Genomic DNA, 21,719 nt, shown 5'->3' on the forward strand with positions numbered 1-21,719 from the left:
TTTCTCAATGTTATTTATATTCTTGTTTGGTTTTTATGTGAATTTTATTATATCTTTAATTCTGTGAAATAGCCAATTATTTTGTCTTGTATAATATAGTAAATCATTATTATCTTATAAAGTATTTTAAAGGAATTATTTGAATAAGGAATACAGTATAAGTTCAAAAGTTAAATAGAACTTTTGGAAGAAAATACTTTTAACAAAAATGCCTTTTTGATGAATTATGAAGATATAGAGTGTCCATATATCAATACTAATAATGTTATTAAAATATCATGTTTCTCAAAAAGTTGTATTAATGATCTCCTAAAATTTTACCCCAAAAACAAAATGGTAAAGATGTTTCCTGATCCTGGTGCTTGGGTAGGCAAGGGAGCTCTGCTTAGCCAAGAGAAGAGAAATACACATAAAGGACAAGCATCTGTGGAGAACTTAGATCCTGAAATGATTCAACATGCTTTAAAATGCCTTCTATGCACAGTGATTTACTTCCTAAATTACTATATAATTCGTTTAACTCATTTAGGCATTTGATCCAGATACTGTTGTATAATAATAATAATCCTCACAACAATCCCCATAGTCAGAAAGCAATCTACAGATATGCTAAATTTAAGTACAATTAGAGCCAACATATAGGATTGTAAAGCACCAGAATATAACTGTTATAGAACTAGGATACTATCTTTTTTTAACTCTGTATCTCCCAGTTCCTCAATTTGTACTTGTCTGCAAATACATTACACCCTTAATATGTGCTTTGTACAAACAAAAAAGGGTATGTAACTTGTATACACTGTAGTAGTAAGCTTTCATCCTAACCTGTTTTATAGTACAACACCTTAGACATTTTTGTAATCTTTCATGCTCAATGGAATAGGATTCTGTTTATACTAAGTAGTCTATTATTAAAGAGAAATAAAAGAAAATAAACTTCTTTGTTAAGGTATCAAAACAAAGGAATGGGATACAGCAAAAGAATCCACAGTAACTTGAAGAAGAAAAGAGAAATTATCCACTCAATGTGACTTAAACATTTGCCAGTCTGAAAACAGGTAAGCTGGGCTTTATGATACATCTCCAAATCTATTACTTCTGTGTACAATGAAGTTAGGGTAGAAAACAATGTCATTTTAAGAATTTTATTTTAAGGGAGTAGGATAATTTGTGGTAATTACCCTAGAAATAACCAAAAAATCCATCTAGCCCACTTATGAACATATTTAAAGAAATTTCATTTTTTGTTGGTTAGACAGTTTTCATTTTTTGGTGGTTTTATTAGGTTCCGTTTGGCACGGGTATCTTCAACAAGGTCTCGCAGGTGGGACAGATGGTGCAAAGCCCTTTTTGAAAAATAAAATAAAATATAATAAACTAAGAATATGCAATGAATATTTAGTACATAAAGGGGAAAATATATGGCATAGTTCTCATATTAAATTACCAAAAAAGACAGAAAAACATTAGATAACAAGTTAGACTATTCAATTTTGAATATTTTCCCTCCAATAAATACTTGTGTTTGTTTTAACTTAAGTTTTTTTAAAAGCATTTGAATAATGTTTAGGACTAAAAAATAACTTATTTTGGTTCCTATAAATGTTGTGAATGATTCCAAGAACATCAATATTTTAATCTGAAAAAACTCCCAAAGCTAAATTTTACAGCATAAATGGTAAGAGTTATCCCAGTATTTAGGAAGTATGAATTTGTATAGCTTTAGCAAATATTACTCTTTGGTGTGAGACAAGAAATTCTTTGCCTTAGTTGCTGCCTATCTGGCAAAAGAGATAATGAGTCCCTTCCTTACTTAGCAACAGTAAACTAGAGATGTTTAAGAAATAAAAAATAATATACACTCCTCAAAAGATAGGGAAATAGAGAAAAGTAATAAATGCTTAAATAATATTTTTTCACTGAACCTCTAGTTTTCTAGGTGTCTTTTTTCAAGTGAATATATGGTAGCCTATATTCAGTTATGTGAAAATATATTATCCTTTTCTGGGACATTCATATGATGTTTGGATTATCCATTATCACTGTCACAATACAGTGTCCCTAATGTGTATAGATCATAGGCCTCTACGACATCCTCCCAATGACAATTTCTTCAGCGACTTCGGTCCCTGGAATACAAACTTCTTTTCTCTCCCCAAACCTGCTATCTTCCTCAGTGATTTCAGTACTCATATTCAATTCCCTTTTAAGTCTCTAGTTTCACAGTTTATCAGTTCTTCAACTCCCATGATCTCCATCTCCACTCTACTTCACCCACACAAAGTTGGAAGTCTTAAATCTTGATATCATCCCAAACTACTCCACTTAAAATTCCTCTGTTGTCCAAATATTCTACCTTATCATACATTTATTTTTCCGTGCTTCTTTCTTTCTCCCATTTCCTGCTTCTTTAATTCAAGAATCAGATTGGTTTTTCATTATACACCAGTTGCTGTGTTGGGTGCTAGGGATACTCATTTTTCATATTTAAAAAGTGAAGCAGGTCTTTCTCTCAAGAAACTTACATTTTTTTTTTACTAGTGAAGAGACATAGCAATATATCACAAGGATTATTCACTATGATGAGGTAGGATTTATACCATGACTAGTAGAAAATCAACTAAAGAATTAGCTGAAGTAATTAATAACTTTAGCAACATCGCAGGATACAAAATAAAAACCACACAAATGATCAGCATTTTTATATATTTCTAACAAAATAGCAGCAAGAGTAAGAAAGAAAAACTCCATTTAAAATCACTCTAAACAATATAAAATACATGGAAACCTATTTGCCAATACAAATGCAGGAATGATATGAATGAAGACAATTACAAAACACTTTTCACACAAATAGAGTTAAATCTAAACAACTGGAAAAACATTAATTGTTCCTGTGTATGCCAAGCTAATATAATAAATATTACAATCGTACCTAAATTAATTTACTTATTCACTGCCACATCAAACTACAAAAAAAATGCTTTATAAAACTAGAAAAAATAATAACAAAATTCATCTCAAACAACAAAATATCAAGAATATCAAAGGAAAAAAATGTGAAGGACGGTGGCCTACAGTACCAATTTTTAAAAATGTACTATTAAGCAGTGATCATCAAAACAATTTGGTATTGGCTAAGAAATAGAAGGGTAGATCAATGGAATAGAAATGACCTGAGTAATCTAGTGTTTGATAAACCCAAAGATCCCATGTTTTGGGATAAGAACTTACTATTTAACAAAAACTGTTTGGAAAATTGGAAAACGATATTTCAAAAATTCTGTTTAGATCAATATTTCACATCCTAAAATGGGCATATGATTTAAACATGGGCTATTATAAATAAACTAGGGAAACATAAAATATGTCAGTTCTATGATGAAGGAAAGAATTTATGACCAAACAAGAGATAGAGAATATTACAAGATATAAACTGAGTAATTTTTGATTATATTAATTTTAAAAGGTTTTGTACAAACAAAACCAAAATGCAACCCAAGATTAGAAGAGAAACAAAAAACTGGGGAAAATTTTTATAACAAATCTCTCTGATAAAAGACTAATTTCTCAAATATATAAAGAAGTTAAATTTATAAGACTTCAAGTCATTTCCCAATTGATAAATGGTCAAAGGATATGAATAGACAGTTTTTATATGAAGAAATCAAAACTATCAATAATCATATGAAAAAATGTTCTGAATCCCTCTTGATTAGAGAAATACATATTAAAACAACTCTAAGGTATCACCTCACACCTATTAGATTGGCCATTATGATAGTAAAGGAAAATGAAAAATGTTGGAGGGGATGTAGGGCAATTTGGAATTATGCCCAAAGGGCTATAAAAGAATACAAACCTTTTAATCCAATAATACCACTACTAGGTCTGTAGCCCAAAGAGATTTTAAAAAATGGGAAAGGTCTTGTTCGTACAAAAATATTTACAGTTGCTCTTTTTGTGATGGCAAAGAACTGGAAACTAAAGCAATTTCCTTCAACTGGGGAATGGCTGAACAAATTGTATATGTTAGTAATGGAATACTATTGTGCTGTAAGAAATAATGAACAAGATGATTTCAGAAAGAGGTGGAAAGACCTTCGTGAAGTGATGCAGAGTGAAATAAGCAGAACCAGGAGAATATTGTACCAAGTAACTGCAATATTATGGAATAATCAAATGTACTATTAGCAATATCATTGGTCTAGAACAATTCTGAGGAACTTATGAAAAAGAATGCTATCCACTGGCCTTCTAACCTAAACACAATAGGTAGATGCAGTCTCTTTCTGCCTGCTCTCCTCCCAACCCACTCTAAAAGCCCAAGGCATATATATTCCATACAAATAGATACATGGATAAATGTAAGTGGAAGGAATGCAGCTAGGTAGTACAGTGGATAGAGCACTGGACTTGGAGTCAGGGAGACTCATCTTCAATTCAAATCCATCCTCAGACATGTGACTTATGTGAACCTGGGCAAGTCATTTAACACCATTTGCCTCAGTTTCCTCTTTGCAAAATGTGCTGGAGAAGCAAATGGCAAACTACTCCAATATTTTTGCCAAGAAAACCCCAAATGTAGTCATAGAGAATCAGACATGACAACAACATAGATGGAAGACTATAGGATTAAAGTATGTGTATTCATCTTAAATCACTTTTACTTATTCCTCAAACTTTCATTATCTTGTATTGCACACTATGATGGAGAAAAGGTGGTGATGATAATTCACATTTTGAAAGACAGGATAGCTATGCAAGTAGATGTAGGTCCTATTTTGGTATTATCCTCATTTATTCAAAACATTTATTAAATTATTTCTAACACTCAATCAAAAAGCATTTTTAAGTGCCTGCCATTGAACATACTGGGCATTGTACTGTGCTAGGTGGTGGGAATATAAAGACAAAAATGAAGCAATCCCTGCCCTAAAGGAGCTTAAATTCTATCAAGCAAGAAAGATAATATGTTCTTCATTTTTCACGGGGCTGCAATCTGGATACCTTTTCATCCTGGAAAATCATTTCAACCCTAGAATTCACACCTTGGAAGTATGTTCTGCCCCTCTCTCTGACTGCATTGCTCCTCCAAGACCCTTGCTTTAATGAGGATGCCCAGGGTAAACATTTCTTTATTTCTCACCAGAACACACTGTAGACTTCTCTATTATCCCTTGTTCCTGGTACCTTCTTTCCCACTTTCCCTCTTCAGCTTCCTCTTATATATAGACTTCTCTCATTAGAATATAAGTTCCTTGAGGAAAGGGATCATCTTTCTTTTTGCTTGTATTTGTATTCACAGCACTTAGCAGAGTGCCTGGCAAAAAAATAAGCATTTAAGAAATGGTTGTTAGGGGGCAGGTAGGTGGCTCAGTAGATAGAGTCCTGGAGTCATTGGAGTCTTGACCTGGAATCAAGAGGTCCTGGGTTCAAATCTGGCCTCATATACTTCCTAGCTGTGTGACCCTGGGCAATCCCAGTTCCCTAGTGCCTTCAAAATGATTCTGAGTATAATTTCTAAGACAGAAAGTAAGGGTTTAAAAAAATAAATAAAATAAAATATACACATCCCACCTCTTAGAAAAAAAAATCTAACATTGACAAGAGCAAGTATTCTAGTAAGGAGGTTTTAACTAGAATGCAGAAAAAAAATTCTAAGATCTTTCCCCCTAAAAAAATTTAGAAGGATTCTGCTCTGCCTATGTTGGCTTCTTATTGGACACACACACACACACACACACACACACACACACACACACACACACACAGAGTTTCCTTTTAAGTCTCAAGTTTGTTCTTTGAGAATCTATGAGCCCAGGAAAGACTAGAAAGCTCCTACTAGAGCCCCATTTGCACATCCCCACAGGACTGATGGGACAGGTTAGGCTGGAATGAAATTATTTGCCTGTACTCTGGTGTCCCAGAAAAGGCAGGATAGAGAAAGTAGGTTCTAGCATCTAATCCCTTCTTTCTACTCAGTGTCCACTTTAGTTCAATCTCTCATCACAGCTCCCTTACAGGATTTCAATAGCCTCCTAACTGGTCTTCTTGCCCAAGTCTCTCTCCAGTCCAATCCATCCTTCAGATGTGCCAAAGGGATTTTCTTTATCTGTTAGACAGACCATACCACTCCCCCATTCAATACATTAGGCTCACTAATGCCTCTTGGAGCAAATAGACGTTCCTCTGTTTAATTATGAAAGGCCTTCACAAGCTGGTCCCGGATTATCTTTCTAGACTTTTTGTATATTATTCCCCTTTCCACACCCTACATTTCAGCCAAACTGATGTGATTGTTCCTCACACATGGTTGCCTATCTCTCATCTCTGTATCTTTTCACCAATTATCCCTCATGCCTGGAATGCAGACCCTTCCTCCCTTCCCCCTTATTGTGTCCTTCCCTTCCTTTGCAAGTTACACTTTCTGCATAAGGTCTTTACTGATTCTCGCAGTTATCTGTGTCTTCTCTTCTGAACTCATATTTATTTATTTGTACTTAACCATTTTATTTGTCCTCTGCATATACTAATTTATATATTTATTGTTTCCCTCATTAGAATGTAAGCTCCTTGGAAATGAGAATTGTTCCATTCATCATATTAGTATTGGTATCCCTATAGGCTAGAAGTGGTGATTAATTGACAACTCTCTAAGACTATAAATTGGATGACTTGCTACATTAATGAAGGGAATTTCCATACAGATGAAATCACAGATCTAGATTAAAAAAAAAACCCAAACCAAGAAGTCATCCTGGTTTTAAAAAATGAAATATTATTGGCAGGACAAAAGCAAACTACTTTTATCATGAGAAAAATCAATTTTAACACTCAATGACCTGTGAGTCTGTTATAGAAGAGAAGTTAGTGTCTAGATATAATTTATGAAGAGTCATGTGCATGCCCTGAAAATCTCAGCAGGTACATTTATGAAGGCTACATTTGTGTTTGCCTTTCCTATGCTTAAGTGAGTCTCAAATAGTATTTGAAAAATTCAGTCTGTTAGCTGAGCACAATGAGAAAGTAAATCCTCATTGTTCCTTTAGTCCAGGGGTCGGCAACGTATGGCTCTTTCTGCAGGAGCCATAAAGTCAATTTTTTTTTCAGGCACTGTTACAGGAGCGCACTGTGAGCACTGTACAGCTCTCACGAAATTACATTTTTAAAAATGTGACATTTATGGCTCTCACAGCCAAAAAGGTTACCGGCCCCTGCTATAGTCTGTGCTTGACAAAATCCCTTTGCTGTTCAAAGGAACCAAAAATTAAATGGATAGTCTGTAGTGCTTGGCCTAATACAATAAATGGACAAGAACTAATCAAGGCATGATCTCAGAATTCTATCTTGTATGTGGATAGGAGGAACAACTGATCAAAACAGAATTCAGTCACCCCCTTAGAAAAGAATCTAGGGGGTTGTAGCAACCCTTCTGACAGTATATATTTTTGTAGTGAGTAGATTAGAAGACTTAGGGCTCATTCACTTTTATAAGCTAAAGTATCTATCACTAAAATAAATCGACTGAGTAGAAATCCACTTTTAACAGTTATTGTTGTGTAACTATAGGCACATTATTTAGTCTGAACCTCAGTGACCTTGCTGTAAAATAAGGATAATATTTGTAGTACCTATCTTGGATTATTGTGAGGGTCAAATGAAATAACATATGTAAAAGTGCTTTGTAAGACTTAAGTAAATCTATAAATGACAGCTGTTATTAATCATCATCTTCATCATCCTCATCATCACTATCTGCCTATTGTCTTCCCAGATTTGGCTAGGAGTTTAAGAGACTATTCAAGAAGCACAAAATTAATACATCTCTAGAGGCAGGGACTGACGCTGTCATCATTCCACAGCATTCTTAGCTCCTTAAATATTAGAGTAGCAAGCCAACTTAGATATTAGAGTAGCAAGCCAACTTAGAGGGTTGGGGAATAAGATAGGAAAGGAATTTAATCTAATATATATTCCTTTGTTACTAGATGGCATAGTGCACAGAGTGCCAGACAAGAAGACAGGAAGACTGAGTTCAAAACCAGACTCTAACACTTACTAGATGTGTAACCCTGATTTGCCTCAGTTTCCTCATCTATAAAATGAGCTGGAAAAGGAATTGGCAAACCACTCCAGTATCTTTGCCAAGAAAACCCCAAATGAGGTCATAAAGAGTCAGAGAAAATTGAAAGAACTGAACAACATATTCCTTTAGTAAAGGAAAAATCTGCCACCTGATCCAGCATTCATTTTTGAACATTTCTTACACAAACTACTATTCTAACACCAGAAGCCTTAGCTCTGTCTTAACATCATCAGTCTACTGAGATACTCTAACTCAGAGGCAGGACTGGTCAGAGACACTTTCCCAGCATTCTGATGAGAACCTCACAGCAGATTTATCTCCTCTATACCTGGTACTCCCCACAAAACACATCTAGCAAATTCCAATCTCCTGCTCCTCTATACTCCTGTGATCCAGAATCCCCTTCTGCTTAACTGAAATCCTGTTACCTGCCCCTGCGTGTTCATCCCCATTCAGCTCAGCTCTATAATCCCTATCTTCTTCTGCCTTCCTTTTGTACTTTTCCCACTAATTTACCAAATTTTTCTTCATCCTCATCTCTTCCTCTCACATTCATTTTGTCTTGTGATCACTGATACACATTTTTGTTTGTTTTTCTCCCAGAAGACACCACTGCCTATGTTTCTGCCCAATGCTGACTGTTCCTCTTGTGTCCCCAACACAAAGAACCAAGAGGAGCTGGCATATGTTTTTCTTCCCACTACTGCATTTGGCCCATCTTCTTGTCACCATCATTCAGCAATAAGCACTTCCCCTTTCTAGTTCACTCCATATTGTCTAAATGATTCCTCATTAAGTCTAATACCTTCCCTCATTCCTATGCCAACTCCTGTCATGTTCCTCAATGACTTCAATATTTACCCTGATGAGCCTTTAAGCCTGCCCTTTCAGTTCATTAAAATCCTCAAACTTCATGACCTCTAAGTCCAGTCTACCTTAGCCCTTGTCATTATCCAAAACTGTTCTACTTCCATGATACTCAACTGATGTTCTCTTTTCTGATCACAACTTCCTGTCCTTCCATTGTCTCATTTCTACCCTTTATTCTTTTCCAGATTTGTAGTCAACCTTCAAATCTCTTCTTCCAGCCCCACAGCCCTATTCTTGTCTCATTTTCCTTCCTTTGTGGGCTTTTACTCTATGGTTACCAGTTGAACAATGCATCCTCTACTCTTCAATCTCTTGCCCTGATGTCCACATTCTGATAATCCTCAGCTCTCACTAACTCTCATTAATTTTCTCCATTCCTAGTCCCAACTTACTAAAAAAATTAGGGAAAGTAATTAAACTCTTTGACTTATGTCCTCTACAAATTCATAGCACCCAGCCTCAACAGGACCCTCACTGCTACACAGCAATTCTTTTATTCACCTGTCACCCTTCACATTCTCTATGATTGCTCTAAATCTTTTCTCCTCAAGCTCCAAATTTTATCCCCTTACCTTCCTTGACAGGTAATCTCATTTACTACTTCACTAAAAAGACTGACATTCATTATCTTCCTATTGCTTCCAAGAAAAAATATAGTCTCCTAAGCCTGATATTTAGAGCTTACAACAATCTTTCCAGCCACATTTCACATTATTCCCTTTCATATACATTGTGTTCTAGCCAAAATAGATTTTGAACAGTTCCTAGACTCAACATACAATTCAAGCATTCATAGAGATCAATCTGTTGAGCCTAAATTACAACCTAATCTCTGCATTTTAGAATCCTTCTCTCTTTAAGTTTTTTGCTCAGCTGCTAGCTTTTCTATAAAAGCCTTCCCTCAGGTATAAGTGTTTTGCCTCTGCTCAAATTTTCCTAAAGCACTAAGTCTACATCTGCCTAATACATCTTTTTTACATTTATTATATTTTTCTGCGTGTATGTCCAATCTTTCCCCTTCCTGGTAAAATATAAGCTCCTTAGGGGAAGGGATTATCTTTTTAAAAAACCCAAAACTTTGTATCTTCAGCATAAAGCACAGGGCTTTATAAGTGTTTTGACAAATGATTCCTGAATTGAAAGAAGAAATACATAAATAAAAGGCAGGAATTCTAGCTAGGTCTCAATTAGTGCAACTAATGAATTCTGAGAAGTTGTCTCATATATTCAAACTTTAAAGTTATAATGATGAATGTAATTGTCCTTGTATGTAATTTGAAACATGCTTCCTAAAAATATTTGTGTTACTCAGATGTGAAAAAAGAATTTTCAATGATTTATAGGATATTTACATGGAAAGAAGTGCCACAAGAATTATGAATAGCTTGTTCCCAAAGGAAACTCTGCTAAGTCATCAATTAAAAACAAGTGCCCAAACAGATTTAAATAATCAAGACAGATTTTTGAAAATGTTCAACAATGTTACACTAAAAAACTTTTTATTTTTTTAGACAAAGGAATGGCTGATAAGTGAATAGGCAATATATTCACTAAATATTATAATTATAATTTATGTTCATAAATAAGAATATACTTACTTCTGAAGAGATCTAGCAATAGGCATTACATCTTCATTTATAGACTGTTCATCCTGTGGACACTACCAATAAAAGTATCAAATTGGATTAGGTTATTAATTACTATATGTGTGTATGTATATATAGATATGGATAGATATATACATATGCACATGTATAAAAATAATAAAATTATAATATGTATTTTTAAATTATGTAGTATGTAACATTTTTGAGTAAACAGACCTTCAAAAACATCTATTTATTTTCTGAAGAAATAATACCAGAATATTCATCTCTCCACGATCCCTAAACATTTTTTGAATATCTGTGGCCAATCTGATTAGTTTGGTAGATCCACAATTTTGTAATACAACTCTATAATTAGAAATATAAGAAAAAAGATTCTGAAAGAGTTAATAATTAGAAATCAAGAGATTGTGTTTCAAAGGATATAGACTACAGAATTTGAAAACTATATTGATCCAAATATTGACTACCATTTTTCAAAACTTGTTTATAAAACCATAATCTTGGATAAAAAATTTGGTCATGTGATCAGAATGGCAGTGGATAGTTGTTTTTCTCAAACCAGGCCATCCTTTCACATGTGCCATTCTTGAGTAATTACTGCTGAATCCACAAAATAAGAAGATAAAAAGCAAAGGAGGGATATGAAATAATACAAGAAACTTAAAGCTTCTATTCACCTCTTCATCCTTAGTCTACCAAGTGGTGGCCAAAGCTAGTTTGAACAATCTCCCAGGCTTGTATTTTACATTCTAACTGTGGGGAGCCTTGCCAAATTCCCTACTGGCAAGGATTCATTCTAAGTCTTCTTCCTCCAATCCACAAAAGTTTGAAAATATTGATGAGGTTTAGACATGGGAAAGACCGGAAATATAACTTGGGTGCTGAAGACAAAGCATTGTGTAGCTGTCTAGAGGTAAAGGAGATTTCATGTGAAAGAGAAAAGAGACCAGAAACCACCCAAGGGTTATTAGGGCTTTATCCTGGGTCAGGATTCAACCAGAGTCCCATACCCTATAATGAGAGGAGGTTAAAGACACCCAAAAAACCCTAAGGTATGTGTGGGAAAAAATGCATCACAGAAACAGAAAGGGAAAAAGGCTAAGAATGAGAAAGGATACCAAAAGCTATTCTGAACAAGCTATTCCAAATATAAAAGGCTGAACAAGTATACGATAAAGAAAAACAAACCATAAACTCAGAATGAAAAGGAATTTTACAGATTTCTCAGGGGAAACAATCAGAAATTCCAGAATGATCCAAAAGGGAAATCAAATATGTAAAAGGTATTAGGCTGGTAAATAAATAGTAGGTAAAAGTTCTCAATACAGATTGAAACAACAACAAAGTAAAATGGAGAAGGAATATACTCAAAGTAGTAGTCTATGAAAAAACAAATGCCATATTAGGAATACGAAAGTGAGAATAATTTTTTACAGAAAACAGAAATAGATTTGAACAAATTAATTTTTAACAAATATGAATTATTAAATAACCTAATGAAATGAAAGAAAATGGGAGAACAGATAAGAAGAAAAAAATTATTTGCTATCTTTAAAAAACACATCCAAAAACCACAAGGACAAATGGAACACAAACAAGAAGCTAGGAAAAAAGTAGATGATTCCAAAGGAATCATAGACATATTATTGGACAAAGGAAAAATGAAAATTCAAGAATGTTAAAAGGAATGAGAAGGACAGTTAGTTATATAATACTTTAAAGCAAGTGTATTTGGCTTTTGGGGGGGTCATAGACCTCTCTGGCAGTATGGTAAAGCCTATGGACCCCCTCTCAGAATTTTTTTAAAACACAAAAGGTAAAATATGTGGAATTATAAAGAATAATGATTGTATTTAAAATTATCAAAATACTAAGAAAAAAATTCATGGACTTCCCTGAAATCTACACACAGACTCCAAGTTAAGAACCTCTGCTTAAAAGGAAATCTAGTCAATGAACCAAAACAACACTAACATATAGGTACAAAATATTATAACATCTAAATTCATAAGGTAAAAGTTAATTGAACTCAAAAAAATATTGACAATAACATAGTTAACTAAGAGTTTGTAATGTTCCTCTTTCAGAATTGTTTAATCTAATAAAAGGATAAAGAAAAAGGAAAATGCAAAACTGAATACACTGTTAGAGAAATACTATTTGAAGATCTGTAGTCTTCTAAATAAGAAAATTAAAGAAATACATATACATTTTCAGAATTACATAGTAACTTTGAAAAAGAAACATGTAAAAGTATACAAAAATTTAAAGTAAGTGTAAAAAAGCAGGTCTACTAAATATATTCTTTATAGACTATAACACATTAAAATGGATAACAATTATTGATAATTAATATTGATAATGATAATTGATAATAAAAACAATGAGTAATTACAAATGAGTAATTATTTATTGTAATAATTAATAAAAGAATCAACAATAATGAATACAAGGAACACAAAACAAAAGATTCAAATAAAAATGGAGATTTAAGAATTCCTGAATAATTAAAGGTCAAAGAATAATTTATAGAAAAATTAAAAACTATGTGATAAAAAACAGTAGCAATGAAACACCATACCAACATTTTGGGGATGCAGCTCAAGCAGCACTCAGAGTACAAATTCTCGCTCTGAAAAGATACATTAACAAAATAGCAAAGAGGAAATCAATGCACTCAATATTCATTTAAAAAACTAGAGAATAAATAATAAAAAGTACAAAATAATGAAAATAGAAGAAACAAAATGAGAAAGATATTCATGAAATTATAAACAAAAGGAAAACTTGATTTTTAAAAGACTAAAAAACTTACCTAAGAGGAAAATAATATTATTTGTCAAGAATAAAGTGAATTATAAGAGAAGAAATAAAAAGAATTAACAACCTGCTAATACATAATTATAGGCTAGCCTTGATGAGAATTTAAAGGAAATTAATATCTATCTAAAAATTATTAAATACTCAAATTAAAAGAGTATGAAATAAAGTTCTTAATACAATCCCAAAATAATAAACCGAACAAGCCATAAAAAGAGAATGGTGGTGCTGACATCTAGGTCCAGATGGATTTAATAATGAATTTTTATCAAACATTTAAGGATCACTTTATACCTATACTACAAAAAGTCTTCTAAATAACTGAAAGAAAAGTTACTGAATTCCTTTTATGAGACAAATATAGTTCTTACAACTAAACCAGGGAAGGATAAAGCAGAAAATGAACTATAAATTAATATCACTAATGGATACTGATACAAAATTTATGAATAAAATCCTAGGGAAAAAGTCTATAGCAACATATCTAAAAATAATTGTTAAAAAAGGGATAAAAGAAGGATGCTCCTTCTTTGTACTATTATTTGACATAGTCCTAGAAATGTTATCTATAATATTAAGACAAGAAAGGAGGCAAAAATTACCTTTATTTGCAATGACCTGATGATTTACTTAGAAAACTCCAGAGAATCAGCAAAACAAATCAAAACTATTAATGGCATCTCAAAGTAAAAGGTAAAAAATAAATCTACAAAAATTGTTAGCACATATATATGTGTATATACCTTTACATATATATATAAAATAACAAAAATTAGAAGGAAAACTTCAATTCAAAATAAGAAAAAAGCATTAAATGCCTAAAAGTTAATCTCCAATTGACACACTCAAGTTTTATATGAATTCCATTATTTTAAAAAAGACTCGAGAGAAATAAAAGACTTAAATAACTAGGTTTAGTGCCATAATGAAAGGAACAACCAATGTATCATTTTAGAGTGTTGTTTTTAAAAAATTATTTAGAGCAGTGATGGCAAACCTTTTAGAGACAGAGTGCCGGGCTCCACCCCCACCCCCACCTGCTAGTCCCCCACTAGACACTGAGTACTGCACCCCATCCCACCTTGCCCCAGACAAGGGAGGGAGGGAGGAAGCTCTCCCATAGGGCTGCTGAGCAGAGGGTAATGAAAGGCCTTAGTGGAGAGGGGGAGGGAAGTGGCCTAAGTGTTCTCCCTCCCCTCCAACTCTGCTACCTGTGAGCCACCCACTTTACCCCCAGTCATCTTCCATTGGCTGCTGGGAAGAGGAGTGGGCGATGTGAAAAGATGTCATCAGGCACATTGGAGAGGGGGAGGGGAGCAGCTTTGCCTGAGTCCTCTGCCTTTCTACTAACAAACTCGATGGAGAGGGGGTTATTGGGAGGGTGGCCCATGTGCCCACAGAGAGCACTCTGTGTGCCATCTTTGGCACCCATGCCATATGTTCACCATCACTGATTTAGAGGAATAAAAGGTCTAGGATCTTAATGAAAATAACAAAGGAATGAAAAGGACATGAAAAGACAGAAGCACTTTCAGAAATCAAAACTATATTATGAAGCATGAATTACTAAACCTATATGACATTTGTTAAAATGATGAGTTATTTAAGAACAAAACTAATTAGGGAAGGGTTCCCTATTTGACAAGAACTTCTGGAAAATCAACTTGATCTTTAAATATTATTTAGACTAGCACCATATACCACACATTTGCCCTATTGTGCTTCAAAAGAACTTGACATAACTGTGAAGGCTTATGGATAGATAAGGGGTTGCTAACCTAAAGAAACTATGTTCAGGAAATTTTTCTTCCTCACAGGAAGATTTGCTTTCTTCAGAATAATGAAAGTTCTTGTACTACATGTCATAATAACTATTTATTAATATTTTACCTTTCTCAAAATATCCTTATAATTTCTCCTTCCCTATCTACTGAGTTACAATGACTCATTATTTTGTCCAATTTATAAACTTCTATTCATTTCTTACATCTTTACATTTTGTTAATTTGGTCTAAGGTTCTTGATTATTGTTTTCCCTTCAAAATGTATAAAACTATTTAGCATAATGTGTCAGAGAAGCTTCTCCAAGCCATTCATTTCTGTACTGAAAAGGTCTCTCCCTTGTGTCACATACTTCACAGGTTTTGGGGAGGATCAAATGAGAAAATATTTATAAAACACTTAGCACGGTGTCTAGAGTATAGTACATATTATATAAATGCTTATTCTCTCCTTTTCCTCTCTCCCATAAATAATAAAACTCTACTTTGATTAAGTGGAAATTTCTGTGCTCTGGTTTAATACTTGGATATCACAATAAGCTGCACATGGATTCAAGATTTAATTATAAAAGATCACAACAAAGTAATTGCAGGAAATGGATGGAAGTACTTTTCATGGCTTTGACTAAGGTGAAAATCATTAACCAGATAAGGATAAAAGAGATTTCACTTAAATGAAATTAAAAAGTTTTTTTTGCAAATAAAATAATACAAACAGGATAGGAAAGGAAACTTTCAACTGAGAAAAAATCTTTGGATCAAATATCTTTGTTAAGAGTCTGACATCCAAGATAGATATTTGTACTAATTCATATATATATATATATATGACTAAGGGATATGAGGATATCACTATAAGTAAGTAGAAAAAAGATATGTTCAAGGGGCAGCTGGGTGGCTCAGTGGATTGAGAGCCAGGCCTAGAAATGGGAGGTCCTGGGTTCAAATCTGGCCTCAGACACTTCCTAGCTGTGTGACCCTGGGCAAGTCACTTAACCCCCATTGCCTAGCTCTTACAAATCTTCTGCCTTAGAACCAAAACACAGTATTTATAGAACATTGGTTCTAAGGCAGAAGATAAGGGTTAAAGAAAAAAGATATGTTCAAGTCTTCTGGGTCATATAATCAACAAAATGGAAAACTAGACATTTTTATGAACTCTCTGCCTCTTAAGCTTCTCCAAAACAGAAATAATATGCCACAGATAAAGCAACTTCAGTTATCTCCATGATGTTGAACTCCCAAAATAAGATTAAAAACAAATAAATCAGGAACTGACACCTATCCTGACCTCCTGCCTAGAAAGGAGAGCCCAGAATATATACCTTAGGACTGATTCCATGATGAATAAAGAGAATAGAGAGATACTGAATAATTACAGGGATCATGAATCAGAGAATGAGGGTCTAATGTAGAAAGAGAGGATAAATAATGGGGGGAGTAAGAGAAACCCTCTCTGAAAAGGGGCATAAAAATAGTACTTAGAAAACTAATGAACAGTGTAATAATCGTAGAAATTAGATGTATGGTCTCTGGGAATCAATAATTCAGATTGATTCCATAATTAAAACAGACCCAAGTCAGGATGGGTTTTATGGTAGTTTATTTACAATTAGGAAGGTAGAAGACAAGGAAATAGAAAGAGGGAGAGGCTAGTCCAGGCCTGCAGAGGCCCAGAGGGAGAGAGGATTAAAAGGCTAATTAAACTAGGCTACAAGCCACAAGGCCTTAGCAATCAGAGATGCAAGAAGCCTACTTAAGATAGAGAGTTTGGAAATGCCAAGGTATACCAAGGAAGTCAGCCTAACTTACCCACCTGATAATTCAGAGTGGAAGCAGCCTGAGGTCTAGGCCTAGATCCTTCAGCACTGAGTTCAAAGCTGGAATTCCCCAACAGGAAGTAACCAACATACTTGAGGAGATAGTGCCTTTCCTCACTTCCTGTGGGTCCACCTCTAATTCAAGTGGACAAAAGGCAGCCTTTGTACTGATTTGGACTGCAGGAAGGGCAGTCCCTTGTTCTTGATTTGTTACTTATTATCATGTGTGGGTAACTCATCTCCCCTCCCCACTAAGGGAGGTGGGGATGACATTATCTCTGGTGGCTAGAGTTTTAACTATGAATGGGCTTGAGCTAATTCCATATACACAACAGGATTCACTGCAAGGGAAGGGAGGAAGGGAGAATCTATTTGCCTGAAAGGGGAAAAGTAGGGAGCTGGAGAAAATTAAATAATCAGATAAAAGCCAAAAATAACACCACCATTTGTAATAAACTTATTCCAAATGCCTAGCACTTAAATTTACTGAGAATACATTAATTAAGCAATAAAAAGACATAAACAGTAACATAATAGTGACAGAGATGTCAATATCCTTCTTTCAGTTTTGGATAAGTCTAACATAAAGATCAACAAAAGCAAAATATTGAACAAAACTAACTTGAAGAAGAAAAAAGTATAATGTCTACTAAATTGGTCTGCCAAAGATTATACATATTTCTCAACACCACATGGAACTTTTACAAAAATGGATCTGTACTAGAGAACAGAGATATTGCAAACAAATATAAAAAAGCAAGAAAAGTTAATATATCCTTCATAGGCCAGAACACAATAAAAATAGTCATTAGTTCAGGGACCACAAACAAAACAAAAAAAAACAAAAAACACAGACCAAATGGAGATTTAATAATATAATCCTAAATAATGAATGAGTCAAAGAAAAAATAAAAGAAATGATTAACAATTATGTGAAAGAAAATGACAGTGATGAAACAACATACAAAAATTTCTGAGATGCATAAAAAGTAGTCCTTCTTAGGGGGAGGGGCGAATTTGTCTCTATAATCATACATTAAGAAATAGAAAAAGAAAGAATCAATCAACTGAATACACATTTTAAAAATCATAAAGCCAACAAATAAACCTAAAATAAGTACAAAAGAAGAGATTAAAAATCTCAGGATACACAAATCTTGGAAATAAAGAAAATACAGAAGTGATAAATAAAACTAAAAGTTGGTTCTCTGAAAAGACTAATAAAATTCTTGAAACTTGAGCTAACTTGATTAAAATAGGACAAAAAATCAAATTAATAAGTAACAAATGAATGAATAAAATCATGACAAAACTAGAAGAAATAAAAATAATAATCAGAACATATTACACACTGTTATATGGCAACAAAATTGAAAATACAAAACAGAGAGATGCCTCCAAAAAATATAAATACTCAGACTATCAGAAGACCATGAAGGTCTTCTTAAGGAAGGAAAGAATGAAGTTATAATGGAACTACCAAAGAAAAAATTCTTGGCCCTGAAGGATTATTCTATCTAATTTTTAAAAGAACAATTAGCATCTGTTATGTTCTTCACAAATTATTCTCAATAACAGAGAAAACACTACCAGAATCTTTTAATGAGATAAATAGAAGCAAAATACCTAAACCAGAGAAAGAGAAAATAAAGAAGGAAAACTACAGGCCAATACCATTAATGAATATCGACTCAAAGAATTTAAATAGTCAGACTATAGCAATGTAACAAGAAGTCATTTATTATGATCAAGGGGGGTTTATAGTAGAGATGTAAGGAAGATTCAACATCAGGAAAATGATCAACAAAATTAATCATATTAAAAACCAAAATATTCAAAACTAAATGATCATCACAACAAATGCAAAAAAGGCACTTAACAAAAGTATAGCATTCTTTTATGCTAAAAAAAATCCAACAAAGCATGAGCATAAAGAGACTCTTTTTTAAAATATTATAAATAACATCCATGTAAAACCAAAATCAAATATCATGTGCAATAGGGATATATGAAAACATTTCCTAATAAATATAGGAGTAAAGTGAGGATGCCCATTCACTCCTCTGTTATTTTATATTGCTCTACAAATGCTAGAAATAGTCATAAGACAAGAGAAAGAAATTAAAAGAATTAAAAATAGATAAGGAAGATAAAAATATATATTTGGTGATGATATGGCCTACTAAAAATCCTAGGGAATAAGCAAAGATAGTAACAAAAATAATAGTTTCAGTAAAGTTCCAGGCTACAAAATAAACCCTCAAAAATCAAAAATATTTCTCTATAATAATAACAAAATCCAAGAAGCAGTAATAAAAAAGTTAAATCTCATTCCAAATAAGCCACAAAATGCATAAAATATCAGGAGATTGAACTCCCAAAGTGGGTATGCTCATGCATGCGCACACACACGCGCACACACACACACAAATTTGTATAGATTCATTTGCAAAGTGCTCCTTGAGGAAATAAAAACAACTTGTAAAGTTGAAAAGACTTTGTACCACTTTTAAACTACATTACCCAAACCCCCTTTCACCATACCCATAATTCCTTAAGCCATTCCCTATTGGTTGTGGGTTTCCCTGGCTATTTTTGATATGGTTGTTGTAAGCATGGTGACAGAGCTTTTTTTGGAGAGGAGGCTGGGTGGTTAGGATGAGTTGGGACTCTTTTAATAAAATCCTTATAAATATCATACTTTGGAGGCATTGAATATTAATTTCAAAACTTACAGTTGACGACTTAACGAAGGGAGCCTCAGATTACCTGTGAAAATAGTTCCCAGCTGCGCCCTCCCCCCCTTCCCCAGTGGCAGAGCTTTCTGCTGTTTTTTTTTTTTAAAACCTTTGCTGAGCTGCTGCCTCTCATTTTTTTCCCCAGATCTGTGCATTTTCCCTCCCAGGGGTCCTTCACACGCCTTCCCCACCCTCAGCCCACTGCCACCTCTGGGCACCTTCCAAGAGCTTTTCCCCCTCCCTTGACTGCCTGGCCAGGCAGGGTTTTAAAGCCTCAGGCTGCTTTCAGCCCCAAGCTGCAGCCAGCACCAGACTTAAGCTGCTTTATTTACTATTGAGGTTTCCTGCCACTATGGGACCCTTTTGAGACCATCCAGCTGACCTGCCTACTACTCCTATGACTTTAAAGCACCCCCCAGCCCCTAGCTGCTGCGAGAGAGAGTCTTTTAACCTTGCAGAAGCCTCTAACCTCTGCTGGGCTTTTTGCCTTGGTGTGGGGAGGTCCTGACCTTTTTTCATTCACCCCAGCCTGCTTTCTAGCTTCCCTGCCTGACTGGGGTTTAAAAAAGCAAGGTAATTGCTTCAACTCCCAGTTTCTGACTGTGAAGGCTTTAGAGTGAATCTACCCTGTTTTGTAGCCATATCCTCCATTTTGGTTTCTGGCAAACACAGTCATGCCCCTTGCTTGCCAACCTTACCCTTCTCTGCTGTAGTGTGACCACTTAGCCACCAGAGGTCAATAGAGAGAAAAAATTTTTTTTTTCCTTTTCTCTGTTTCTTCCCCCTTCTTCCTGCTGAGCAACAACACCAAATAAGTATATAAATAAAGGCATTAATTTTTAATTTAAAAAATTAATATTAAATAAAAAATTTACAAATTATATATAATTATAAGCTATATACTATAAAAATTATAATATTTAATATAAATGAACAAATTATAATTAATTTTTCAAACAAAAACATTTAATTAAAAAAATAATAATATACAATACCCTTTAGCTTGCCCCTACCCCCAAATTAAATAAACAAATCAATATATACAGTAAAAACTTATTCTATTTTCTACTTCCCTTTAATCTGCCCTTTTGATCACAATGCTCAGCAGTATAAATACTACTCAAAACCTTTCAGTTTTTGCCCAATTAGGAACTTATAGAGTTCTAGACTACTCCCTTGTTTTTATGTAGCTTGTAGTTTTCTTTTTTCTCTGGGTTGTATGGTCACAACAAAAGAGAATGGGAGCCGACATACAAGTTCAATTGAACCAGATAGTGCATCACTTACAAGCTCAAACAACAGAAGAGGATTCTCCCCAAAACAGACCTGATTTTTGCAAACCTGTTTCCTCTAACATAGGAATACCCGGCCCCTCTACTATATCTCAGGTGCAGAAACTCTTCTTTCACACTCTAAACCAATTTGCTCATGCTCTGCAACTCCTGGCTAACATGGCCTACCCACAGTCAGTAAAGGATTCCTGTGTAGGCCTTTTTCCCTTAAGGGAAGTGTCCACAATAGGACCCAATGGGGATGTGGTCACATTGAAATAACACAAGCCTTTCACGAGCCAGGATATAAAAGATTTCAAAGAAAATTGCCCGTCTTTCGCAGAAGAGCCTTTAACAGTAATAAAAAAATTTGATGATATTTTCTATGATTATGACCCCTCCTATAAAGATGTGGAAAAATTGCTTGAAATATAGGCAGGGTCGAATGGTTGTGCCTGAATAGGTGGATGTCCAAATAGCATCTCAAATGGTGAGATGTGTAAATCACCTCTGGGTCTGCTTCTGAGATAAAATAATGCTAGAGGTAGAATTTCAGGCCATTTTAAATGAGACTCCGTGCATAATTTACCAACCATAGTTTTAAGTTCCTTATTCGTCCTTTCAACTTGGCCAGAGCTCTGGGGATGATATGGTATATGAAATTTAGGAGTTATCCCCAAACATGAATAGTCTCCCCAATGGATCATGAAAACATAATCA

The 21,719-nt window shown here is 34.1% G+C and overlaps 1 protein-coding gene across 1 annotated transcript in view; it reads right to left on the bottom strand.

Annotated features, from left to right (window-relative positions):
- Positions 1-1,249: 1,249 nt before the first annotated feature.
- The window catches only part of C1H18orf54 (chromosome 1 C18orf54 homolog), a gene marked incomplete at its 3' end in the record, with an annotated part of 50,430 nt that continues 29,960 nt past the window's right edge, over positions 1,250-21,719 (bottom strand). The window contains exons 6-8 of the mRNA XM_044657809.1: positions 13,151-13,201; positions 10,558-10,619; positions 1,250-1,346 (exon numbers count right to left, since the gene is read on the bottom strand). Coding sequence (XP_044513744.1) covers positions 1,250-1,346; positions 10,558-10,619; positions 13,151-13,201 — 210 coding nt within the window. The remainder of the gene's footprint in view (positions 1,347-10,557; positions 10,620-13,150; positions 13,202-21,719) is intronic.

The sequence above is a fragment of the Gracilinanus agilis genome, chromosome 1 (genome assembly GCF_016433145.1).
Source record: "Gracilinanus agilis isolate LMUSP501 chromosome 1, AgileGrace, whole genome shotgun sequence".
Taxonomy (NCBI): domain Eukaryota; kingdom Metazoa; phylum Chordata; class Mammalia; order Didelphimorphia; family Didelphidae; genus Gracilinanus; species Gracilinanus agilis.